General features: G+C 42.9%; 1 protein-coding gene across 5 annotated transcripts in view; it reads left to right on the plus strand.

The window, feature by feature from the left end:
• Window positions 1-26,444, plus strand: part of rasgrp3 (RAS guanyl releasing protein 3 (calcium and DAG-regulated)) — a 38,568-nt gene extending 12,124 nt beyond the window's left edge. For 2 of the 5 annotated variants that reach the window (XM_068728313.1, XM_068728322.1), the window contains 17 exons: window positions 2,738-2,949; window positions 6,537-6,675; window positions 7,031-7,133; window positions 8,799-8,861; window positions 9,521-9,652; window positions 10,066-10,213; window positions 11,868-12,041; window positions 13,961-14,077; window positions 14,434-14,712; window positions 17,253-17,333; window positions 17,564-17,677; window positions 17,822-17,937; window positions 18,490-18,637; window positions 18,912-18,948; window positions 19,801-19,950; window positions 20,069-20,433; window positions 22,497-26,444. In XM_068728313.1, the coding sequence (XP_068584414.1) occupies window positions 6,606-6,675; window positions 7,031-7,133; window positions 8,799-8,861; window positions 9,521-9,652; window positions 10,066-10,213; window positions 11,868-12,041; window positions 13,961-14,077; window positions 14,434-14,712; window positions 17,253-17,333; window positions 17,564-17,677; window positions 17,822-17,937; window positions 18,490-18,637; window positions 18,912-18,948; window positions 19,801-19,950; window positions 20,069-20,433; window positions 22,497-22,505 (2,106 nt within the window). In that variant the 5' untranslated portion in view covers window positions 2,738-2,949; window positions 6,537-6,605 and the 3' untranslated portion in view covers window positions 22,506-26,444. Of the gene's footprint in view, window positions 1-2,737; window positions 2,950-5,882; window positions 6,676-7,030; window positions 7,134-8,798; window positions 8,862-9,520; window positions 9,653-10,065; window positions 10,214-11,867; window positions 12,042-13,960; window positions 14,078-14,433; window positions 14,713-17,252; window positions 17,334-17,563; window positions 17,678-17,821; window positions 17,938-18,489; window positions 18,638-18,911; window positions 18,949-19,800; window positions 19,951-20,068; window positions 20,434-22,496 lie in introns of those variants that run through there. The other 3 variants (XM_068728330.1, XM_068728337.1, XM_068728345.1) reach the window with 2 other exon arrangements.
• The last annotated feature ends 1,272 nt before the right edge of the window (window positions 26,445-27,716 follow it).

The raw sequence follows: 27,716 nt of genomic DNA on the forward strand, positions 1-27,716 counted from the left end.
TGAATAAATAGTTTGTTTACAGGATATTCAACCTTTCTTTCTTTATGATTCACGTAAGACTTGATTTGTTTCTTGTAAAAAGGCAATAAAGTAGTCCATGAATATGAGATATGAGTTTATAGACGATTACAATCCCTCCTCGGCGTTGTGGAGGTTGATTTATGGCTTTTTGCGGTTCCACCTACCGTCTGTGGACATACCTGTTCTCATACACTCGTTCTCCACAGTTCATCTTGTAGAATGGTTCTGTCCACACTGCGTGTCGTCTGAAGATGCGGATGAACACAGTGTTGCTCCAGAGGGGAGCTTGGTCAGGAACCCTTGGTGGTGCTTAGGTTAGATTAGGTTTAGTTAAAGACTGTGGTTTGGGTTAAAGTAAGTTCCGTAGTTACGTGAGTTAAACACGTTGCATTACGTACATTATATTATATTATATTATTATATTATTATATATATATATATATATATATATATATATATATATATATATATATATATATATATATATATATATCATATCCCCTAGCTTGTTGCCCTGCTTGCACTGACTACCAGCAGGCTTCTAGCTGGACTGTTGATCTGAGTTCTGTCAGGAGCTGCAGACTTATAACCAAGGAAGATTAGAGCGATGAATGAGCAACGTCTGCTAGCTGCTAGCTGCTAGCTGCTAGTTCATGTAATGTGTAGTGTGTGTTGAGAACACGGTGGTTCATGGTGGTACATGGTGGTACCTTTGTATATCTACATATATCTGGTCATGACGTCCTTCAAACATTTCTAACTATCTGATTTTATTTATTCATTTATTCATATATAGATTTATTCATCTGATGCAACTATAAAATCAGGTTAACTATCTGATTCTAACTTTTTATTTCCTGGTTTTGCAGCTGCCATGTAGAATTGTGTCCATATTGTTCCATTTAATTCAACATCAAATAAGAACACAGAGTCAAAAGCAGACCTTTACAAACAGCTGATACAACCTTTATGGTTGAAAGAGATTCTGATAGTAGAAGTTTATGAATGAAAGCACTGACAGGCAGGAGTTTGTTTCTTCCTCCAGACCTGTTCAGATCTTCTGAATCCTTTTGTTTTGATAAATCAACATACTTGATAATATACGTGTAATATATATGTATATATATATATATATATAAATCAATGTAGTGATATGTATCGAGGTTGTATGGACACATATAACATGATAAGGTGGGTGGCATCTTTAAAACATTTACATGATGTCATCGTTCCTCTGCTTTGTCTGCAGACGACGGTGACGACCATAACTAGTTGGTGTCCTTACATTAGCTCCCTGCAGAAGCCCTCCGCTCACATCTTCACCCCTGATCACTGAGGCGGGGCGTGTGGAGCTGCTACAGAACCTCCAACCCGCCCATGTACTTGCATAGCTCAAGTCAAGATAACTCCATCATGACTCATGACAGAACTGTCACCGCTCACTGGACTGCAATTATAGGCGGATGGATTTGAACTGGCTGGAGTTCTTAACCGTATGCTTATGCTCTGCTGTTCATTCATGCTAGTCATCCAGAACATGTATAACTACCTAACAGTAAATACAATAGAGCTAAATATAAATATTCCTCTATAATAAGTACTTTAAGTACAATTAGCTGATGGTACTTAGGTACTTTGACTTAATGCAGTCCTTTACATTTGACATGGTATTGCTCAAGGGCTCTGAGTACTTTACCACAGTGTGTGAGGAAACATCATTCACAGGTAACAGGAACACGTTGATCGTCCAGCACCAGTCCTGGACAAAATGAGCTTCAGAGAGACAAAGGTTCATGTAATTAAAAACGATCATATATTTTACAATGACAGAGTCACCTTATTATTAGTTTGTTGACCCAGATAAAAGAACTCTCACGTTATTAAACCCATGGCAGGGTCAACAAAGAGGGACCAGTGAATACCACTCTATCGTCTGCATCGCGTCATCAGAGTGAGTCAAATAAATATCTGTCTTCTACAAGAGGTGATCCCACACAAGCATCAGAATGTAGAGCTCACCCTAACGTCTCAGTCCCTCTGGACCTCATCGAGAGCCTTACATTACATTACATTACATTACATTACATTACAATACATTACATTACATTACAATACATGACATTACTGTCATTTAGCAGACGCTAGAGTAAGAGCATTGTCTTCTCTTTTAAACCTGCACTAATTGACATTTTGCAACAGTTCAGTTGATGTGAGATGTGAAAGAGACCCCTTATAGTGTTGAACCCACAGATAATTACCAACAACTCTGCAGTTCTCCTCACATTAAGTCAAGTCAATTTTATTTATTTATATCACCGATGTGCCTCAGGGCCGTTCATATGTTCATATGCACAGTATAGGACAGCCTCTATCTTTCAACCCTCTTCTCATAAATGGAAGAATCCTCAGGAAGAAACGGAGGAGCTGAAGCAATTATTGAATCGTTGAGCTCATTGTTTTGGTTTTGTTTCCCTGATGTCGAATTTGAATTAAGTTGCAGGCCATGTTATCTGCCCACAGAATTCACAAGTGCTTTTGTTGCTGCTGTTTGCATATCTCCTGATGTAAATTCAACAAATGCACCGCAGGAAAGGAATGCTGTTTTATTCCTTTTACTTGTGCAGCATAGAGGGACTACTCACACATTTCGTTTGTGCAACCATGTGTTGACAATACATTGGTTAACTGTCCCTGCTCTCATCAACCTTGTCTCCAGTGGCTGCAGGCTGCTGTGATAGCTCTGATGAACACAACCTGTCCTGCTCCAAACATTAGACGGACACATCTGGAGACTAACTAGTGGAGCATTTAGCAGCGTTTGCTCCAGATGTTTCCCTCAAGAGCTGACGGAGATGAAAATAGAGCCAACAGGAGAGGGAACACGCCTCACATTCATCAGGCGGCCAGAAGCACAACTCCAAAAGAATGGTAATGTTTCTCCACATGTAATATAAATGTAAATGAGCATGCTAACATGTTTGCTATACAAATATAATAATACATATAAAATATCATGTTTACAGCTGGTGCCACATGATTCCCACCTTTAAATAGCTCCTAGCTAACAAGGTGAACATCATTTAACTAGTCACACTTTTTCAAATCCTACACATGGTGCTGTTCATATATCTGGAAGACAGGAAAACCAAAGCCGGCGAGGAAAACACCGCGTCGACGTGCAGCAATGATTTTAATGTTTCTGCGGCTGGGAGGCGTGTTACAAATTTGGAATATACAAATAAACAAGAACAGTATAACAAGGGTGTGCAGCGCTCTGCAGCGCCTGCCAGAGGGGAGGAGTTGGAACAGGTTGAGTCCAGGGTGTGATGGGCCCGTTTCCTGACTCGGTACTAGTCCAGGATGGAGGGCAGGCTGGCACCACTGATCCTCTGCAGAGCTGACAGTCCGTTGTAGTCTGTTCCTGTCCTGTTTAGTGGCCGATCCAAACCACACATTCACAGATATATTTCCACATTTTCTAAAGTTCTCTCTTTCTCTTCCTGTCCGTCTTGTCATCTTGTCCTGTGTGTTTGCTTTCTTTTGATGACAGGAAGAAAGCAAACACATGTAGGCTATATAGGGGTGAAGGTGAAACTTATGAGTCGGCATCACTGGCCAGTATTTAACAAAGCGCAACCAGCTATTGATGATGCCTGGGAATAGATGGCATTGAACTACATGCAGTGCACTCGTAAAACTAAAATCAAATTACCTGAACCAGGCGTCGCACGGATTCAGCTGCCTGTGTTCTCAAGTTGTTGACGTCATCAAAGATCCTCGGTGTTGAGTAAAGATGTTGTCAGACGAGCTCGTCGTTGTACAATATATCTTTGTCAAGATATGTCAATATACCAATGTCAAGTTATCTTTAGTCTGCAAATGCAGAGGTCCGGAACACAGTGACCTCGATGGTGGGTAGGGCCATGCATGTCAGTACTCACGTCAGCATCCTTTCCCCAGTCAGCTGCAGCTTGTAACGAATAAAAATAGCCAAACACAACGCTGCTCAGCGAGCTAACCCAGTAGTGCTAACCCAGTAGTGCTAACCCAGTAGTGTTGACCCAGTAGTGCTAACCCAGTAGGGCTAACCCAGTAGGGCTAACCCAGTAGTGTTAACCCAGTAGTGCTAACCCAGTAGGGTTAACCCAGTAGGGCTAACCCAGTAGTGTTAACCCAGTAGGGTTAACCCAGTAGTGCTAACCCAGTAGTGTTAACCCAGTAGTGTTAACCCAGTAGTGTTAACCCAGTAGTGCTAACCCAGTAGGGTTAACCCAGTAGGGCTAACCCAGTAGTGTTAACCCAGTAGTGCTAACCCAGTAGGGTTAACCCAGTAGTGCTAACCCAGTAGGGTTAACCCAGTAGGGTTAACCTGTGGCACACCTGGGCAGAGGTGGGATCAGAAGGAATCAGAAGGAAGGATAAGGGAGCTACATGCATTAAGTGAGCTGTGTCACATGTTGTGTCACATGTTGTGTCACATGGTTTTGCCTGTTGATGTGCAGAAGAAAGCGTGTTTAGCAGTGATGCTCCTTACCCGGACCGGTTGGAAGGAGGGTTTTCTAACACATTGCATTTCTACTTAAAACCTGTGGGGCTAACATTCGCAGACAACGTTAGCTCTAGTATTAGCATTTCGTATCGGCATGCTGCTTTTGCTTTTTAATGATTGCAACAGTGAATGAAGACCTACCCGACTCCACAGGAACAGTGTTTTCTCTGTCTTGTGTCTCTTCTGTCAGTACATGTGGTGGTTCACTTTTATACGTTCCTAGGCTTTAGCTTCTATCTTTATCTAGTTTTTACTACTGAATCAGTGAAACATCCTAAATGTATCCCTTAATCTATTCTGTTTACTTCTCTCTACAGAGTATTCATTCAGGGAGTGCTGTTAGTGACAGTGTGGGCTCCATGTTAGCGCTGACAGCTTGACGGAGTAGTGGTGGAGGTGTGGGGCTTATAGCGGAGGGTCAGTCAGAGACTGCAGATGAAACCTGCTCCTCAGATCCGTGTACAGCAGCCTATACTCACAGGACCTGACAGACACAGAGCCTTACTCTGCTGAGCTGCTGTAAATCACTTTAACACTGGTTGAAAAATCATGTTTTAGAATAAAGTAAAATATAAATTACACATATTACCAAACTAATTCATGTTTTTGTTCATGCAGCTATAACGTAGTATAGTGTAGCACTGGAAGGGAAAAACACACGTTTTCAGACTTTTACCGTCAAATAACAGCAAATAACCTTTCCACAAAATGACATGTTATAAAGTGTTAAAATACAGACCAGGGTTTTGGGTCAAAATAAATGATAAAAGATATATCTACATATCTACACACAGAGGTCAAAGGAGGTCGTGGTTAAACGTGACATTAAATCAATGCTAATGCTGCTCCAAGAAGACAAATCAAGTGATGCTTCATACTCAAACGGTGGCATGATTTGGAGAGAGAATTATAAATATGTATTCTACATGACTTGGACATGGATTCTTTGGGATTTCTAGCTTTGATTATTATGGGTAGTTTTGAGAAATAACGTTAAAAATGTCAACTCATTCATATTGTTGTTAGTAGAACTATCATTGTTGTGGTTACAAATATCACTGACATCTTTACAAATGTCATTAAATGGGTACGAATATTATCACCAAACATATAACATTCATCAGACATAAACATCATCATTTCACAAGAGAAAATGTCATGTCATGGGTCAAGATATCATCAGCATGAACAGAAGGGCAACATCTGAGAGACAGTGTGTCTCTGCTCGGAACAGCCTGAAGAAAGTAATGTAATGTAATGTAACGTAACATAAAGTAACATAATGTAATGTAATGTAATGTAATGTAACATAAAGTAACATAATGTAATGTAAAGTAATGTAATGTAACATAAAGTAACATAATGTAATGTAAAGTAATGTAACGTAATGTAACGTGCAGGATTCATTCACCACAAACATCAATGAAAATGAAAAGGAAAGAAATGAAGGACCTGATGATAGAAACAGGTTCTTCATCCACAGTTTGGACATGATTTGGTTTTTGGCTCAGAGAATACATTTAGTTTTCTATTGGATTCTATTGCACTCCAGTCCCAACAACAAGCAACCAGTAAAACTTCACCTGATGGTTAAGCAGTGCTCTTAAACCTTGAAGCTCAGGTTGACCCTTCTACATTCACATGGCCTGAAGGGCACAAATGACTTGAATATCATATTAATCATCAATGACAGCTGTAGTGTCACATGACTGTCATCTTCATTGAAGATGTGAACCTTCAATATATTATTTAGGTGTTTATGCAAAACATGTTGCTAAAGACGCCAAATTAAGATTCCATACAGATTAGCATTGCTTTGTGAATTGATATTTACATAATGGACACATGCTATCAGCAAGTGTCTGCCTAAAGCTATATGATTAATGACTAACAGGTTCCAGCCATTTATTCTCACACTATTATATAAAGACTCTCATACTGATGACTGTTTCTCTCCTGCTCCTAGGAAAACCCTGATCGGTCCACAGCGGTGAGCAGAAAGTGTTGACCTCTGACCTTCCTGCAGCTTGGCACTATGGGATCGTCCACATTGGGGAAGGCAGCGTCTCTTGATGCTCTCTTAAATGAGTGCATTCATGCATTTGGTAAGTGACATATGAATGAAACGCAACCAAGGCTGGATCACCTATCTGAGACCCAAGGTGTACTGTTTGTACACCTTATTACAGATTAATATCTGTAATAATTCATTTAATATTGCGTATTCTTTGAGAAACAGCAGTGCATCAGTGTGGTCCATTGATGACTGATGATGTGTCTTAACAGTGGTGCTCTATAACGATGCAGAGGAGGGAGATATATCTGCATCAAGTCATTGGTGATTGGGTCTTTTCATGGGATTTGTTGACAGTAAAAAGATACAGACAATGCCACCAAAAGGATCCTTTAAGATAACATAGTGTAACGTACTGACATGTTCTGATCGACTTCTCTCTATAGACGACAACGGGGATCTGAAGGCCAGCCTGCTTCCTCGCACCCTGCTGCTGATGCACCGCTGGTACCTTAAGTCCTCAGAACTGGCGGGAAAACTACTGATGATATATCCCTTCAGAAAGCCTGTAGGAACTACAGCTAATGCACATTAACACAGTGCTTTAAGAAGGAAACACTGCAGGCTAGTGTATTTCAGAGTGCTGAAAGTATGAACTACAATAAATTAATACATTTAGATAAATTATTCCTCACCTCACAGGAAATCCAAGCTTAATCTCAAAATGAAGATAGCAGAGCAGTTGATGTTTTGTTTCAGTGACTGTCTTTGCTCTTGCTGTAGTACTGTAGTTAAAAGTAAAATAAGCAGTATTGATCGTGTCCTTGGAGCTGCTTTGTAAGTGCATGAGGAGCAACATGGGGTTCAGTGTCCATAGATAAAGATAATAAAAAGATCAGAGTAGTAACATCTTACATTCTAACTGTATCTAACGTTATATAAAGATCTTTATTTACAGACCAATTGTATATAATGTACAGATCATACTGTAAGACCTTAATATACTGACTAACTGTATAATAAGATCTTTATTTATGAATGAAACAGACAATCACGGTTCTGTCAAGTTGATGTTAATGTTCCATCTCCATCTTCATTCACCTTCCAGTGTAGTCACTAATCCCCATTTAACATGAATCTGTGTTACCATGTGACAACAGCATGGTGTTTGTCACAAAACAAATGCATTAGATTCAAGGAAACATTATGGTTTGTGTTAAAATCTGTATTTTGGTAAATACGGTAAGTATGTACCAAAGTTAAGTTTATGGAACAATCAAGGCCATTCTTTAAAAATAATCAAATGTCTACTGTTGTGATGTTTTAAGTCAAATGATGACTTTGTGACTTTATCATAATATCACATGACCTCCTTGCTTTTGCATGTTCTCCCAAAGTCTGCGTATTTGTTCTCTGGGTGCTCCAAATCCCTCCCACAGTCCAAATGAATGTCCCACCACGCCTGAAGACAAACGTACGTATGGCTCTTTTTAAATGGCCACACTCAATGATGCAGTCCTAGAGACAGGAGAGACACAAGGAGTCATACACATCCTCCACAGCATCCTCGGTGAGGTACTCGGCTGTACAGACAAACAGTGACAGAAGGACAAACAGAGAGCTTGAGAGAGAAGTTCAAACCATGGCTGCTCTCACCGCCACACATCTGGACAATCACAGCAGTTTAAAGTAGCTGTGATTGACAGATCGTTTGAGGAAAGGTTGGACAGTGACTATGAGAAACCTTATATGTACGGCCAGAGGGCAGAATGTAAAGACAGAGTGGAGTAATGGCGTCCTGAGCACAGAATGAAGTCAAGCTTCTCTGTGCTTGGTTTCAGTAGCTAGTGGTTGTGTTACATTGGTTGTGTCACTCAGTGAAGAAATACCTCCTTATAAAACTGAATACCTTGTTAATGTTACTAAAGTAACGCCTTGTGTACTTATCTTGTATCTTGAAGCTGTTCACTAAAGCTTCACTGTATTCCCTTGTTTATTTCTCTGTGTGTCATGTAATCTGGGGGGGGGGGGGGGGGGGCACCCATTAGTTTTGGTCTGAGGTTCTGGTTCTCTAGTGCGGCATCTAGTGGTTTTGAATGTCTTATATATAGACCCTTTATAGCATGATGCATTATTTCCTTAATTCCTGAATTGTCATACATTGGAGTCGATTGATTTGTCAAATCTTGGAAAAAGTCCTTAACTGAACCCCACGTACCGTGACAGCAAAGGTGACAGCTACCAGAGGACCAGGCTGAAGATTTGTTATCTAATGAGGTAAGATTCTACATACACATTCATCCAAAACGAACATGTTTACTCTGGACTCCTCAGCCTCTGGGAAGTCCAAACCCAAGCCTACAGAAAAGCCAATAGATTTTACCTCAATAGTGGCGTCGTCCTTCAGAACGGGCCTGAGCTTGCAGCGTTGTCGGGGTTCTGCCTGTGGCCCATAGAACAAGAGGAGGTAGAAGAACGCTGAACTGTTTGCTGTGGTCATTTGAGTGGTTCAAAAGAAAATGGCGCTGGTTGTTAGTTGTTGGGGCTGTAAAGTGTAGTCACAGAGCTGGATTGATGATTCTGTTAAGGCCAATTCACTCAAGGAACAGCCAGCATGGCGGGCCTACACACACACACACACACACACACACACACACACACACACACACACACACACACACACACACCACACACACACACGCACACGCTAGCCAATGTTGTTATGTTACATGCCACATTGGCATGAGTGGGTCCGCAACATGTGTCCATACCGACCGACATGCTTACATACATCCATACAGTTTGTCTTTTTAAATTCAACAATCAACATTTAGCTATTGTTTTAACACTGCTCTAGTTCCTTGGAGCTATAATTATGTCACGTCTTTTTAATGTGAAATTATGTGCTGCTGACATCTCCATGTGTGTGTGTCCAGGTACTGGATTGTGACCTTCCCTGCAGAGTTCAACCTGGACTTGGGTCTGATCCGGATAACAGAGGAGTTCAGAAATGTGGCCGCTCAGCTGTCCTGTGAGGAGCATTTCAAGCTCCTCGACATCTCCACCATGTAAGACACCAAGAGCATACAGACACGCTTGTAGAAAACATTCAGTGTTACAAAGTATAATGCTAAGATTTGTATTATGCCAACAATTTAGTCCTTATATCAAAATAATCCCGATTCCAATGTTAACCCTCAAACAAAGTCCTGGTCCTAAAGACAAACGGTCGTTATTGAGTGGTAAAACACGTCTCTAATGTTCACAGGCCCAGTTGTTCTTGTTTTGTAGCTGCTACATAACTCGGGACCAATAGGACCACAAACCTACATAGACATATCTCAAACTACCTATGACCTTCAATGACCTTACTGGGGATCCTGCAGCTTTTTATCTTTAAGCTACATATTGTTGAGAATCACTGTGTCACACTTTGTCTGATCGATTGTGCTTATTGTTTATGAATTGTTCTCCGTTGTAGTCCGTCATATGACTGGATGCGTAAATTGACGCAGCGCAAGAAGCAGGCTAAGAAAGGCAAGGCCTCACTGCTGTTTGACCACCTGGAGCCAATGGAGCTGGCCGAGCATCTCACCTTCCTGGAGTTCAAGTCCATACGGAGGATTTCGGTATGTCTACAGACAGCTTCCTGTCCAGTCATTTGTTTTTGCCACGCTAGCAAGTCTAAAGGGTTTGTCAGACCATCAACCATCATGACTTACTAAATGTGAAAAAAGAACAACAAAGCTGTACAGAACAACAGGCCTGGTGAGAACATTAATATCTGAAAAATGTATATGAATCTTACTGATCTCATATCTGATATCAGTGACAAATCACAGTAAAAAAAAGTGCATACAGACTCATTGCAAACAACCATTCCAGCTTCAGCGAGGAACACAGGCGAGATATTTTTGCTCACGTTGGGGATAACCCTTTCCATTAAGTAAGACACCCAACTGAACTTGGGTCTTGAGGAGCCCAAGTTCTGCCAAAACTGCAGATCTGGAAGATCTCACAGGAAGCCGGTGGAAACATGCCAACCAAAGATCTCGCAAGTTGTCGTGTCCGACTGATCGGCAGAGGTGACTGCAGGGTTCTGCCGGTTTACGATCCCGAGGCTAGGTGACTGGGAGACTCAGAAGACATTAGCTTGTGGGCCAGTTCAGACTTGCATCAACTTAAAGGCAAGACTAATTGTGTTAGTCCACAGAAAATATATCTGTCGGGTCAATTTTTGGCCAGATTGTTCTGTCAGTGCGAGGCGACAAAGGGAAAGGACCTCAATGGAAACAATTTGGCAGACAGGAAGAGTTCATGGATTTATTGATAAAATGAGGTTACATACATTACAGGCAAACAGGTAAATGCTCCAGATTAAAGGTTGCAGGTTGCAGGTACAGATTCAGGTTCAGAAGAAAGGAATGACTCAACACTAAGACTGAGTGGAAATGGGCTGGTTATAAGCTGCAGGGCTGATAAGGGAAAGTGGACACAGGTGAGCAGCTGTATGAGAGAGTCAGGTGACTGGGACTGGTGGGAGTCTGGAGGCATTCAGAGCATTGGATGGCAATGCAGGGACTTGAGAAGTGAGAAGTGGCTGGGGACAGGTGCAGCAGGCCAGCCTGAGTCAAATGAAAACTACGGAGAAAAACACAATGCAACCATTCAAAGCAAGACTATATAACATTTGAAATGAAAAATACAGACATCCTTCTTCTTAAAAGTTGAATTCATAACAAATAAGATACACCCAAGTTCAATTCAGGTCACTCTGCTGCAGAGTAGCTGCTTCAGCCTCGGTCTACGGCTGCCATTAGCTAATGTCAGACCAGACGGATGCTATTGTGTTACTGGCAGCGCTGAGTCAGCTCTTTAACTAAGTTCAAGTGAGGTTAGATATGATGTCGTTTCATGAAGTTTTACAATCAGCATTTTCAAGCCCAATAAAATAAACACTGTGAATTGGGTGAACTATGTGCAACACTGATAAGAATGTTCCTAAGCTGTTGGGAAGCTGAACACCTGCTGTAGAGCTTTGATGTGACGCTAGCTGACCTCTGGGTGAACTCTCCGGTGGTTCATTGGTAACAACACGTTTCAGGGTGTTACTGGAATTGTGATTGGTCATGAACAAAACCATGAACTAATGAAATGAACACTTTTATGTGTGCATGGGTGTTGTCAGTGTGAGGTTTAATCCATTTTCAATTGTTCTGTGCAATGACCACTACAGACTTAAGAAGATGAGCTGGATATCTGATCTGTAATATTTGTCTCCAGTTCACTGATTACCAGAGCTATGTGATCCACGGCTGCCTGGTGGACAACCCAACTCTGGAGCGCTCCATCGCTCTGTTCAACGGAGTCTCGCAGTGGGTCCAGCTCATGGTGCTCAGCAAGCTAACGCCTCAGACCCGTGCAGAGGTTATTACCAAATACATCCATGTGGCTCAGGTAAGACAGGGACGAGGCAGCAGTGTTTTAAAGGGTTCTTTGTCCACAAAACATGGACAATAAGTGGCTGACATTCTTTTTACCCAAAACTGTTTAGAAACATATGTATGCAAGGCTGACAACAGAACTGGGAAGCTGATTGGACAAGAACAGTGTAGACATTTTATCCTGAAGTCACAAACAGAAAACAGCAATGTCCAGACAAATCTAGACAAATGCAACAGTAAAGTCTTGTAGTCCTTTTATGACAAAACCAGGTCACTCCATAGAAGATGGCTGATGCCACCACAGAGTCAAAGAAGGTCCTCAGGAGAGCTCCCTGCACTCCAAAAGACCTGCGTCTCCTCAGCAGATAGAGTCTGCTGTGTGTGATCAGTCCAGTCCAGTTTATTGTTCAAGTGAACACCCAGGTACTTGTAAGATCTCACCATCTCAATGTCCGTTCCCTGGATGTTCACTGGGACCGGAGGAGAGTGAAGTCCACCACCAGCTCCTTGGTTTTACCAGAGTTGATCTGGAGGTGGTTCCGCTGGCATCATCCTATGAAGTCCTGGTTCAGTTCTCTGTATTCTCTGTCATCACCGGCGGAAATGAGGCTGACGACTGCAGAGAACTTTTGCAGGTGGCAGTTAGGAGAGTTGTATTTGAAGTCTGAGGTGTAGATGGTGAAGATGAATGGAGCCAGAACGGTTCCTTGTGCAGTTCCGTGCTGCAGGACACCAGGTCGGACTCTCACCCCCGTATCTGCACATACTGCACTCAGAAGCAGAGGCTGGATGGTGTTGAAGGCACTGGAGAAATCAAAAAGCATGACTCTCACAGCGCTTCCAGCCTTCTCCAGGTGAGAAAGGAGAAAGGCATCAGCAGGTAGATGACAGCGTCGTCCACCCCGATGCCAGATTGGTAGGCGAACTGAAGTGGGTCCAAAGATGAGCTCACCAGGGGGCAGAGATCCACGAGGACCAGCCTCTCTAGTGTCTTCATCAGGTGGGACGTTAACGCCACCGGCCTGAAGCTGTGGAAGTCCTTGGGTCACATTTACACAATGTGGACACACAATGGACCCTCGGCTGATTTGTCACAGTAGGTTATGCAGAACAGGGATACAAATTATCTTTGGGCCAGTCTGGTTTCCTATATCACCCCGCAGTACTGGTTTGACTTTGCCTAGTATCCATGGGTAGAAATCTTGACCCAAGACAATAGGTCTTATACACTGCCTGGCCAAAAAAAAAGTCACCACCTGGATCATCATGCCTAGTGCCTACTGTACAAGCCTGTGGGGGCAGTGCTATGATCTGGGGTTGCTGCAGTTGGTCAGGTCTAGGTTCAGCAACAGTCTGTGCTCAAAGAATGAGGTCAGCTGACTACCTGAATATACTGAATGACCAGGTTATTCCATCAATGGGTTTCTTCTTCCCTGATGGCACGGGCATATTCCAAGATGACAATGCCAGGATTCATGGGGCTCAGATAGTGAAGGAGTGGTTCAGGGAGCATGAGACATCATGTTCACACATGGATTGGCACCACAGAGTCCAGACCTTCACCCCACTGAGAATCTTTGGGATGTGCTGGAGAAGGCTTTCAGCGGTCAGACTCTACCATCATCAATATGAGATCTTGGTGAGAAATTAATGCAACACTGGATGGAAATAAATCTTGTGACATTGCAGAAGCTTATCGAAACAACGCCACAGCGAATGCGTGCCGTAATCAAAGCTAAAGGCGGTCCAACGAAATATTAGAGTGTGACCTTTTTTTTTGGTGGCGACTTTTTTTTTGGCCAGGCAGTGTATATACATATCTATATATATCTACATATATCTTAATGGGCTGTAGAACAGCACAGACACAGAACATGTTCTATTGGATAAACATTACTGGAGCAAGTTTTCAACACGTCACTCTGTCATCAGAAACTTCTGCAGCTGCAGAACTTCAACACTCTGATGGCGGTGGTGGGGGGGCTGAGCCACAGCTCCATTTCTCGACTAAAGGAGACTCACTCTTATCTGGCTCCAGAGGTTGTGAAGGTAAGTCAATACCAGCCTATGTGTATATGTGTATTTCCACACAAACATTCTGTACACATGCAAATGCAACATTTTGAACATACTAATAAGCATACCACTATATACTAGGTCTGGTTATGGTTAAAGGGGATCCAGTGGTAATGTATGTGTAGGAAAACCAGGCTTCAACATGTTGTATTCAAGTGTAGATGGTTTTAAATCAGATTAAGTTGGATGTAAATGGTTCAGGGAGTGCTATCAACTGCCTGCCTGCACCCACACTAAGCCCACCAAGGCAGGTCACATGAATTGCCACATCATTTACTTTGTGATTTGATAATTATGCAAACCTCAACATTCTCCGCTCTCCTCCTCAGATCTGGAGCGAAATGACTGAGCTGGTCTCTTCCAACAACAACTACTCCTGCTACCGAAAGGCCTTCAATGAATGCCAGGGCTTTAAAATCCCCATCCTGGGTGTGCACCTGAAGGACCTGATCGCAGTGCATGTAGTCTTTCCTGACTGGGTTAATGACAGCCCTCAGGTGAACCTAGTGAAGATGCATCAGCTCTACATGACCTTCAATGAGTTGGTTTCATTGCAGAGTGCAGTGGCCCAGGTGGAACCCAACATGGACCTCATCTACCTGTTAACGGTGAGCGATTCCCTCATACATATTGTAATTTACATACCGACAGCAATCAATAAATACGAATGCTCTGACAAAAGAAAGACAAAACGCTGGTACCTGTGACTGTAACAAGCTCGTCCAATCACTCCACTCTGTACATGGCGGACTGCCGGCCTCCACATCCATTGCTCCTCACCGGCTGCTAGCTTGACAGCTCTGAGTTGTTTACATCCATTATGCTATGCTTACGTTCATAATAATGATTTTGGGGGAGTGGCTTTGGAGGGAGACGTCAGTGTTTTGCCGACTTGGCGACTTTCTGGCAAGATTTTGCAACTTTTATATGCAAGTAACCCACTAACTGTTACCACATTGGTATTCAAATGTTGTTAAATCCTGATTGCTGCACAGAAGAACATGAAATCACCTTTTACCAATTGAACCCCTCCCACTTAAGCAGTGAGAAGGGCACAGACGAACGAATGCAAAGACATTCCTCAAATTATAAAACTGTTAGTCTGTGATCATGTAGCCCATCACACACAGGAAGCTGACTATAGGAGCCCTTAAAGCAAACAACTCACATAACTAAAGTGTGACTGTTACACAAACAGTTTGACAATCTTGTCTCAAACAATCCTACAACAGTTCTCTTGTACAGTTCTTATGGTCCAGGGACTTGGTTCATAGAGATTTCACTCCTAGAACACCCTGGTTGCTCAATCTGTCATTGTCGATAGTTGATAGCTCCTTTCACATACTGCTATTTTACACAATCTGAAAAGCTCATAAAATGGCTAAATGAATCATGTGAGGTCAGCTATGCTACAGAGTTTCTTTAAGCTATGCTTGCATTTTCACCTCAAGCATTCTTTTCATCCGGTGCAATTCATGTCCAAAGTCTATGCTGCGCTCGTAAATAGACTGAAAGCAAAACAGAGCTTTTTCAACACAAAAGGTAACATTTGTAACATTTAAGGCTTGGCCACCAATCATTGTTTCACAGTTTGGTTTCGGGAACTGTCTGTTGATCTCACTGAACATATAAGGACAGGATCAAATATATGAGTACAAATAGTATCCTCTTTCAGCTGAGGACATTTACCTAGTGGAGACATCTCACACATCACATACATCCGGTTTTTGGTTCTGTATTTTCTGTCTTTTAGGTTCTGCGTCAACATTGCATTGTTCAGGACGAAACCTTCAAAGTAGTTTCATCCCTGCAGTCTTCTGAGTCTGCACAAGAGCTTCAACTAAATCTACAGTTGAACTTAAGTCAAGGGTTAGGGTGCGTTCACTTGATGTATGTACTGAAGTACATGTGATCGGTGATGCATTTATTACGGATGTACTGTACCTACTGAGTGTATTTGAATGAGGAAATCTTTGAACTGAACTGATTCCCATCAGTGATATGGAATGTCCACTCTGTGAGGAGAAATTACAGACAGAGACACAACCGTACAGGGGAGGATTTCACAAAGATAGACTTTGACTATTCCTTAGATCTCACAAATAGTCAGACTTTGGACTAAGCCGTTTAGTTTTGTTGACAACTTTAAAGGGGATTTATTATACAAAATGCACCTTTTCATGTATTTTTAACATAAATGTGGGTCTCGAGAACCCCAAAGTATGAGAAAAGAACATCCATCTATCAGAAAAAAAGGTACATTATTGTAACCCTAGTTAGATACACACAGGTGGAGCCCTCTCATGGACGCTATGGGTAATATTCTCATTCAATCATCACTGCATGTTCGCCCACGGAAATGTATATAAGCATGAGACGTCAGCAACAGGACAGCGGAACGAGCTCATTCTGCCTGAAGGCCACCAGGTTGGCGGCCCTCACCAACACGTGCCTCCCCCATATCAGAAGCATGAAGTGGTGACGGACCAAGAACACTGCCTGAAGCTCAAGGAAGTCAATGTGTAGGTCCTCCATTGGGGCCACACATCACTAACAACTCTCCCCAGGCAGGTCCCTCACCTGTCAGGGACACATCCGGGACACCGCGACATCAAAGGTCACTCTTCCCAGCGGTGAACACCTGTTTTAGGGATCCCCCAGGATCGCAGGTCGTCCTGTGAGAGTGAGAAAGGGCCGAGCCGGAGAGGTCTGTGAAAGCTTGCCTGTACATGCAGCAGCTGACTTTGTGTCACTGTGTTTCCCCTTTCTTTGCTAAGTTGAGGTGTGTTGCTTGGCGTAGTAAGATGTTGATCCACTTACTCCGGTCGAGTTTCGGCTGTGAATAGCTCTTGAGAGAGGCTTCACACTTGTGGCCCCTTCTTCTCATAATGTCTCTCGTGTCAAGAACAGCATCAGAAGGTTTCTGAATGGTGGCTCTGCAGAGGCAGTAGTTACTGTATTTCTGCTGCGTTCCTGCTTGCTTGCATATTCACAGCAACATGTCGCTTAGCAGGAGTTTCTTTTGTGGAGATGGACGCCGCACAATCCACTCCTCCATAGAAGTTAACCTGGAATGTTTTAATATTTGTACATAGACTGTATATAAGAAGTGCACTCAGCCCACTCACTGTCCCTCTTGTATTTTCAGCTTTCTTTAGACCTTTACTACACCGAAGATGAGATTTATGAACTGTCACTGCTAAGGGAACCACGTAACCCCAAATCATTGGTAAGTTTTAGCTGAAATGGTTTGTCTTTTGTCCTCAGGCTTGTGTTCAGTTTTGTTTTAACACTTTAAATTATACTTATTTTTGACAGCTTACAAATATTTGTCCTTTTTTGTTACGTTCTTGCTCCTGTGGAACCTTTGGGAGAACTGGAGAGAGGAGTGTACTGGAGGTGACACAGATCATTTGATAAACTAAGCTCCGTCTTCTCACACTGCATCCTTCCTCACAGCCCACCTCTCCAACGACTCCCAACAAGCCCCTGGTCCCACTGGACTGGGCCTCCGGTGTCACCACTAAACCAGACCCTTCTGTGGTCAACAAACACATCAGGAAGGTGGTGGAAGTGAGCCGATGACCTCTTTTCAAATTATGCCCTCACAATGCAGTAAACAGCCACGTTTTGGGCGATGCAGAGATGTGTGTGTGTGTGTGTGTGTGTGTGTGTGTGTGTGTGTGTGTGTATAATTAGTTTCTTGTCATTGTGAAGTCTGTGTTCAGGAATTATGACCATGACCACGACGGCTATATTTCTCAAGAGGACTTTGAGAGCATCGCTGCTAATTTTCCCTTCCTGGACTCCTTCTGCGTTCTGGACAAAGATCAGTGAGTTCAGATATTAAAATCATTTCCTACAGTAAGTGTGATTTTTAGTACACGATGATGTAGTTTTACCACATTTCCCAGTAAATCATATTAATGTTTCCATTCCAAGCTACTTTTTCTCTTAATTTGCATTGTTAAAGTGAATGCTTATGATTTAAAATATAGATGTTGTTTTGTTTCTTACACACACACTGTGTACATCAGCAGCCTGCACATTCTCTCAGTACCTATCATGGTTTAAAGGATCCAATTTAAAAAAAGAGCATCTCCAACACATTCACTGGTTGGCAGCGTTGAGGTTCAGGGTTTTGGGCCTGGTGTCAGATACAGATGGTACTTGTCCTTAGGTGAGACCACAGTTCCAGATCAACTGTGCCACAGAAGCAAAGTGAGGCTTTCATTCTGTGCTTGTAGTTTAATCTTAGGGATGAATATTATGTTACAATTGGTCTGACTGGAAAGGACTGGAACACCTGGGAATGACTCTCCTCTCTCTCTCTTTCTGTACATTCTTCTTTCTTTCTTCTACTTTTCCAATTCTCTTCCTCTCAGAGATGGATTGATCAGCAAGGATGAGATGATAGCATACTTCCTCCGGGCTAACCCACTGCTCCAGAGTAAGATGGGTCCAGGTTTCATCCACAACTTCCAGGAGATGACGTACCTGAAGCCCACCTTCTGTGAACATTGTGCAGGATTTGTGTGTATCCCTGAGATTCAGTCTTCTTAAAGTTCCTTATAGCAATGAACATGTGAAAATATTGCAATTAAACTCACCAGTCACATTCCAAAAATGTTGTCAGGCAAGACAAAGGTCTCGAGGTCACGTTGTTACAGTGTAACAGGCGTACTCATTGTAACGGGAGCTGTTATGATGGCTCTGCTGGAGGAAGATGTCTTCATGCTTTTATCTAATGTTATCTTTTGTTTTTTCTGAATCCACCTCCACCCTCCTTACATTTGTGGACCTGCAGCTCTGGGGAATCATCAAGCAGGGCTACAAGTGCAAAGGTATTGTTTCATTGCATTCTTCTAGTCTTTACAGACTAGACAACGATGATTCTCTAATTACTGAATTAACTGTAACTGGTTATGAATCCTGGTTAACCCTAACCCCTAACCCTAACCCCTAACCCTAACCCCTAACCCCTAACCCTAACCCCTAACCCCTAACCCTAACCCTAACCCCTAACCCTAACCCCTAACCCCTAACCCTAACCCTAACCCCTAACCCTAACCCTAACCCTAACTGCAGTAAATAGAGAAACCTGCCATCCCCAACAAGTCAAATAAGGTTCATCTTGTTAATATATCCAGTGTATTTGCCAAGCATGTATTTAGACATGCTCCACATATTTCATGTTACCATACATGTATTGTGTTGAGTCAATAAGAGATCTTTTAAAAATAAGACATTTATTTCTGTTTTTCTCTGCTAGAACTACTACTACTACTGGTTTTGTGGTCTTAACATACTTACTGTGTCTAAACTTAACAGAGCTTCGTATCGATGGAGTCTGCTCTGTTGGCTTTGTGCAAACTATTTAAATCAACTTGACTGCATAAAGACTGGGCCGGTTATCGACAGAACGTCAGTCTGTTGTGGTGGTGAAGTGTACATTATATTATAGAGAAATAATAAATAACACTTTAAATACTGTGTAGCTTGATGTTCAATGTTAAAGCACCTTCAATCTAGGAAATGAGGGGCAGTTTAACAGTCAGAAAAGTCAGATTTTCAGAACCTGATTCCAAGAACATGCTTCCCATCAAGAGTAACAGAAGTAGCATCATCCTCTTGTCTTGGTGCTTCGAACACCTGTGCCCTGAATGTGTGCTGTGTCTATGTGTCTACATTTGCAGACTGTGGCGTTAACTGTCATAAACAATGTCGGGAGCTGCTGGTCCTGGCCTGTAGGAAGCTACTCCGCTCCACCTCTCTGGGCAATGTTTCTCCAGTTAGACTGACCCACAGCTCACTGCCCAGCAGCCCGGCACTGCCCACGTGTAAAGGTCATTTCCAGCTACAGACATTCATTGAACAAAGTGACACAAACTGGATTTATAAATCAAAAGCAGATTGCAGAGCTAACAATTGATTGGTTCGTAATTGTCTGTGTTCTCTCTTTAGACGAGGACGAGGTGTTTGAGTTCCCAGCTGTGACGTCAACAGGTCCAGCTGTGGACACTCAGTCCATCACCCTGATGACCGGCTCGGCCCAGAGGATCTCTGTGCGCTTGCAGAGGGCCACCACCAGCCAGGCCACCCAGACGGACCCCCTGTGGCCCGAACACAGCTGGGGGGCCACAGATGGCGGCTCCCACACCTTCCCCAAAATGAAATACAGGACTCACAGAAAAACATCTAAAAATAAAGGTTGTGCCCGCTGGGAAAACCAGAACCAGGCAGTTTCTTCACGGGGCAGCGTGGACTCTCAGGAGAAGTCAGGAGTCTCAGGAGAGCTTGTCCAGAACGGGACGACGCACAGAGGGAAGGTAAGGGAAGGGACTGGAACATTCTGACACATGGTGAAGGGAACCTGAGGAGGTGAAAGATATCTTTCCAAACATGAATGCTACTTACTGTGAAAACATCTTAAGCACAAGGTTGGCAGTTGTGATCTCCAGCTCCTATTGTCTTTATGGAGAAAGATCCTCGAGCGAGTTACTGAGCCCTCGATGCTCCTCAGCCACTTTACAGCAGAGAAGTTCTGTTTTGTTTTGTCAATTTACAATTCTGTTTAAAAGGACACTCACACAGCTACAACGTCGATGTGCATGCTCAACTGAAAGAACATCAAGGACGACCCCAGAAAGTCACGGGACTTATTTCCACTGAGGTCCTTGTATAAGTAAGCGTACCTGCGTGCAGAGATAGTGGACTATGGCATTAGCGGCATATATATATATATATATATATATATATATATATATATATATATATATATATATATATATATATATATATATATATATATATATACATATATATATATATATATATATATATATATATATATATATATATATATATATACATATATATATATATATATATATGTGTATATATATATATATATGTGTGTGTATATATATATAGCATATATAAAAGCACAAAACACATCAACAAAATGCTCTTTACAGGTGTGTGATATAACAGCCTTGTGTTAGCCTTGCCCTTAACATGACTGGGTTTGTACTTGCTATCAGGAACTTTATTCCAATCAAAAGAACTTTTACCCATCTGTGTTAACAGCAGGTCTAATTTACACAATAACCATAAATAACTTTTTTCATCCATTAGAAAAATAATTACCCTCATGGTCTATAATGTCCCCCTTTAATCTGTGTCATGAATAATAATACATTCACTGAACGGATGACTACTAGTCTGATTACTCTCTGCAAGAAACACATTTTTTTCCATTTGGTGACATATGAGACTTGACATCACTGATTACCTGCGAGCTGAAGAACAGAGCCTGTGGGTCGGACAGAGCACAGTTTGAGATCTCAGGCGGACAGAATGGGGGCTGGGCTGAGTAGCAGCAGGGCCAGATGGGTGGAGTAAGTCTGGAGGGCAACCAGACAGCTCCAGCATCTCTGGAGGACGGGGAGGACGATGCTTTTGAGGTCAGGGACATAGGCAGGACGGTGGTGGAGTGAAACCTGGAGGTGTGTATGTCGGCTGGACCACTCTGGAGGTTGGCAACGTAAGCAGGACCTCTCTTGAAGGACGACCAGAAGCTGAAAGTTGTGAATCTTAGTTGGCACAAGAAGATTTTTGTTGCAGGTCGGGAAAGGCTACAGGGCTGGAGGCCAGTGGCTGGATCATGAAGCAGTAGGCTGTAGGGTGGTCACGTTCGGCGTGGGCCGAGGTTCCGTGGTTCTGTGGCCTGGGCAGCTTAATCTCTGTGACACTGGACAGAAGAGTCAGAGGACTTAAAGCCACAGCCTGGCGGGGCAGTGCCAGGGCAAGTCTCCTTCAAATCAAGGATTGCCAAAGTCCAAATTAGGCAGCAGGTTTGTCAGGCAGGTAACAGGCAACAGAAAACCACATTGGAACTATGGATGGCAGGGAATGAATGGAATACCGCCGGTACTGAGGTTGATGAGGCAGTACCCAACATGCAGGTGAGCAGTTGGGCGAGGAAGGTCAGGTCTGATGAGGAAAGTAGAACAGGTGTGTAGACGGGTGAGGCAGATGAGGAAAGGAGAGAAAGTCTGAGGGCACCTGGTGGATGGATAGAAAATGGAAATGAAGGGGCCTGTGGAATAAAGCTGGAGAGGAGAAACGTTTGTGGTTTTGAGATTTAGGGTATTTGAGTTCAATCATTGGTTTTGTTAACAGGGTCAGCGCACATTAATAAACATTGCTGTGAGTCCCCGGGACAGAAGATTTTATGTGCATGGACATTATTATTTTACACTGTCAGACATTCATTTAAACACAATGAATTCAAGAAACCAAGAACAATGAAAGTCATGCAAGAACAATAGTTTAGTGAAAACGCCATAATTGCAGATCCAAAAAAACCATCTTTCCTCTTCCTCTCCAGGACAGCTGACTTGGTCACGATGATGACGACCAGTCCCAGAGGTCCAGGAAGCCCCTAACGGCGGGGACCAGGAAGCTCTTCTCTCTGGGGGACGTGCTGGGCTGCCTGAGGTCCCCCTTCAGTGACCTGGAGTTATCGTGTCCTCTCTAGACTTCAGCACAGGCGTGCTGTGTGGACACACTGCAGCTGCATGGAAGAAGGTAACGTGTGGTCTCAGCGTCACAACGATGAAGCAAAGGAGCTCAGTGGATTATGGACTAACACCCACCGTGGACCCCCTGGAAGAACACCTCCATCATGTGTAGGAGAGCAGTGCAAATTACTAAGATGTATCTGACGTTGGAGTTTGATTCAGGATGTACATACGTAACGTCAACGCTTGAAGAAGTGAGAAAAAACATGTTTTAAACGTCACTAAAGTGTGGAATGAGATTCAGTGGATCAAAGCCAGCTTTTCTTTATGTAAGCCAGCAGCTGTAAATGTGAGGCTGGGACAGCATGACAGAGTAAAAGCCTCAGTTCTTTACCGTCACTTACCAAGCTGGAGTGATTGTAAAATACGTGATGGATATGGACAAGTGTGTGGATATTTGTGTGGTTTGATGCAAAAAAGGGAAAGTCGAGATGTAAGTGAACATGAAGGGTAACCTTAACCCTTCCTACATATGGAACGTTGAAGCCTGGACTCTGTTAAATTATGTTTTTGAGTGTTCATTGCCAATGTTTTTATTTATTCCTACAATACCTGCACTTGACAACTACAGTGTGTTAAAGGTGCTAAATGCAAAATTGCGAGCATTAATATAACAGCAAACAACTATTTGCTGTGTAAAGATATAGCTTAGTGGAGTAATGGCCTCTTGTGTGTTGTAATCTGAGCTTCTCTGTGCTTTGTTGACACAGCCTCCTGTTAGTGCATGTTAGTGCATGTTAGTGCACGTGAACGTGCCGCTGCTCTGTCCTGCTCTCGTATGGGTTTTGGAGCTAATGACACCGTCCTGAGCGGCGGCGTTGTTGTGGGAGCGTAGCAGCGACCCGGCTGTTCTACCTCGGGTGAACAGCCGTAGCTCTGCCAGAACCTTTACCCTAGTTAGCACTGTTAGCACCGTTAGCACCGTTAGCTGCGAGCCGTCGGCTCAGGCGTCGCCATGTTGACAATCGTTGAGATGCGATCAAAATGCTCCCGATCTCGTGTTTTGCACCTTTAACGTTCCCGTTGTCTCAAGAGTCAGAAGTGACTGCATTAGGTCATGAGTGTCACTGCAGAGAGAACTGACTGAATGACGGGGTTTCAGTATGACATTTTTGGACTTCCTGGCCTGAACCTAGCATTAGAAAAAAAGTGAATCACTGCTTTATATTTTTAAAATATGTACATCATCAGCTATGGGAGATTTCAAAGGCTCAAAGAAATGAAGTGAAACACAACACACATTGACTGTAGTATAATTAGCAGACCATCACTGATGCAGGCCAGCTGCCTCTCCAGCCAGCTGGACAAAGGAACGTGTTTTACCGGAGCGCTCCTGCCTTTGCTCGCTCCCTGAGCTGTGATTGGACGCTTCATTGTTTTTCATCTTGGCACGAATGATGCGTTTCAATCTCTAAAGACGTCCTCCTGGAAGGTAACGACGGTGCTTTGCATTTACTATCGGCGGCTTTAAGCTGCTGACGTGACGCACCTCTTCAGTTGTGGTTTGATTTTAATGTGGCATTGAAAGACCAACTCATTCAGTTATTAAAGAAAACAAGCAAACGTTTTTTCATTTAATTATGACAGTAAATGTGATTTTACTTTGTAATTCAACTTTAATTTAAAATCTTCAACAATCAGGGTACAAAGATGACCCGTAGGTCTCTTTTGATGAAATGAAATATCGCATAATAAAATATATAAAATGTTGTATATATTAAATATAAAATAATACCACATATGAAAATATAATTGATATACTATTAAACATAGTAAAGAAAGAGAGAATAAGGCCCGTAAGGGAAACAAAACAAAATGCAGAGCACAGCAAAACGTTTCCAAAATAATCATAGTAATAATATTGTGTCACAATAATTACAATATACAAATAAAACTATAAAAACATGTGTTTTGTAGTAAACACAAGTTCAGTGGGAGGTTGTTTGTTCTTGCTCAACTGATTTCAGGTTGATGTTTTAAACGTTCAGAACATGAAGACGTCAGGAAGGTTTGTTAAGGAAGGTCAAAGGTGATGATGGGCCATGAAAAGGCAGCTTCAACTGTTGACATGTTTCATGTCCATCCAGCACCCCACCCCCACAGCTTCACCCCCACACATTCACCCCCACACCTTCACCCCCACAACCTAACCCCCTCACCTTCACCCCCTCACCTTCACCCCCACACCTTCACCCCCACAACCTAACCCCCTCACCTTCACCCCCTCACCTTCACCCCCACAACCTAACCCCCTCACCTTCACCCCCACACCTTCACCCCCACAACCTAACCCCCTCACCTTCACCCCCTCACCTTCACCCCACAACCTAACCCCCTCACCTTCACCCCCACACCTTCACCCCCTCACCTTCACCCCCTCACCTTCACCCCCTCACCTTCACCCCCACACCTTCACCCCCACACCTTCACCCCCACAACCTAAACCCCACACCTTCACCCCCACACCTTCACCCCCACAACCTAAACCCCACATCTTCACCCCCTCACCTTCACCCCCACACCTTCACCCCCACACCTTCACCCCCTCACCTTCACCCACACACTTTCACCCCCACACCCCCACCCCCACACCCCCACACCATCACCCCCACACCCCCACACCTTCACCCCCATCTCACCACACTGAGGACACCCCGCTCCTCACATTACTACTGAACAGACCTCTGTTTGGAGTGACTGTTAGTCAATGAAGTGATTAGAAACGTGACTCTGCCATGAAATGAAAGCGTTATATATATATTTATATATATAAAATACTGTTACGAAATAAAATCAGACTTTGAATAATGTCATAGTGAAATGAAGATATGTCATATATATTAGCAAAATATAACTACTTAATCCAATAATTACTTAATACAATTATGGTTTCAAATGTTTCACAATTATTATTATTATTACTATTATTATTAATAGTAGTACTACTAGGAGGAGTAGGAGTATGTAATTATTTATTTCATAATTACTTATTGATTTCTGAACACGGGCTCCATATGAAACAATGCATACGGACTACATTGTTAAAGGAACCTTACATTTCTTTTATTAATTATTCACATTATTTTCACATTATGTTAGCACATTGTTCTAAAATGCTCAGGGATTAGACTCTTGCTGTTGATGAAGAAATGCATTAAAGTGAGAATCATGACAGGTGAAGTACAGAAAGGCGTTGTATAGCAACACACTAGTGGTGACAGGAGGACGAGCAGAACGTGACCAACCTCGAGCTGCACAGATAACAGTCAGTAGAGTCTGACATGAGGAGAACGTCAGCAGCAGACGGGCCGACGTGGAAAGAGGTGACGGCAAGTGAAGATCTCAGCAGAAGCAGAGTTACTTCTTAATATTTGATGATCAGAGCTTTCAGTGGGGAAGGAAGAGTTATGGAGTCATTTAAAAGTACCGCTTATAACTTCAACCTACAAGGAGCATCATGTCTGACGTCATCCCCATACGCTACCATGCAAGGTGCCACCTGCCCTTTAGGACCCGGACTAGTCATTCATTCACATTCATACACCGCAGGCGCAGTCTGCTTCAGCCCAAGGACACATCGGCATGAAGGTCCATTTAGAAACAGCGTGGTGGCCATGCACTCGTTGTGAGTGAGTTCTTCTTGGTTGTGGCTACAGTGTATTGTACTGTACACCCTGTCTGATTAAAAGTGCCACTCCACCCCCATGGCCTGCTGGTTGTTCTCTTGAAAATATTAAAACCGGTTTCTTAATTGAGGCCACTGTGTCCTGTTTTAACAAACTGAGTTCTTCCTTATGTATCTGATGATGTGTAAAGAGGCCATAAAGGGAAAGTTAACAGGATTAACAGCAGGTCCAGACACAAAACATCTTCACAGTCTGTCGCTGGCTCAGTTCTATAGCTACAAGATACTGGTTTTATGTAAACTTAAGGAATCGGTTGGTAGCAGCCATGTCATTCTAGCTCCTCCCCCGGGAAGGGAGCTAAATAACGCTGTGAAGTTTGATCTCCAACCTCACGATATGTGAATAGAAATAGGTGTATGAGTTCCCACAAGTCTCCCTTCTACAGACATCCACAGTATACAAAAAACATGCAGTATAAATGTGAAATCTTTGCCTTTTTCTAAAATAAAGTATTTGAATGTTTCTGCATACTGGGGTCCCTAAACAGTCTTGATACTGGATAGCAGACCCTCTTTTGATCCCCGTTGTATTAATGCGTGACGATAGTGACGATCCGCTGGTCCATGTCCATGAGTCCTCGGGCGAGACACTAAACCCCAAAGTGTGAGAATGAAGCCATGGAGCGCTGAAGTGCTTTCAGTGGTCGGAAGACTAGAAAAGCGCTACACGAGTACAAGTCCATTTAACATTTACCATAATAGCCATTTCCCATATTGAGATCATTTTTTAAAAACTTGACATCACTGTGTGGAATGATCTATTGTGACCTCTAGGATAACAAGAGCCTCATGAAACTGTACAACCACAAACTAGACTAATCAATTGATTAATACATTTATATTTCTCATTCTTGACACGCTGCTGAGCTTCATATCAAATTAATCTTCAGGTTCCAAGCTTTCAGGCAAAAAAGGTTCTCAAGGCACTTTACATGGTCAAAAATGAAATAAAGGCAATTACAATAAAACAAGAGATGACATAACAGTAAGAACACAAAAACATAACTAGCTTAATAGGTGAGTTTTAAGTGCAGTTTTGAAAGTGGTGGTTTAAATTAATTAAAAACTGCTCATCCGTTCCTCGTCAGCGATGTCACCTTTTTGCTTGGCGTTCAGCTTCTGCTCGCTTGCAGCAGACGACTGAGTTCCTTTGTAGCTCTTGACGTGTCAGCGATGTGTTTTCTATTTTTTGTGTGACCCAGATGCACGTTTGCCACCCAGAGGTGAGTGGCAGGTTTGAGTCCCACATAAAGGTGACTCCACCCCGTTTGGGTGTGTTCTTTAAAGGGATCGTGTTGTGCTGCAACTGACGTAGCGTCAATTGAGAGTGGAACCACAGACA

The sequence above is a fragment of the Cebidichthys violaceus genome, unplaced genomic scaffold (assembly GCF_023349555.1).
Source record: "Cebidichthys violaceus isolate CVI_PGR_0920_01 unplaced genomic scaffold, fCebVio1.0.p SCAF_10, whole genome shotgun sequence".
Classification (NCBI taxonomy): domain Eukaryota; kingdom Metazoa; phylum Chordata; class Actinopteri; order Perciformes; family Stichaeidae; genus Cebidichthys; species Cebidichthys violaceus.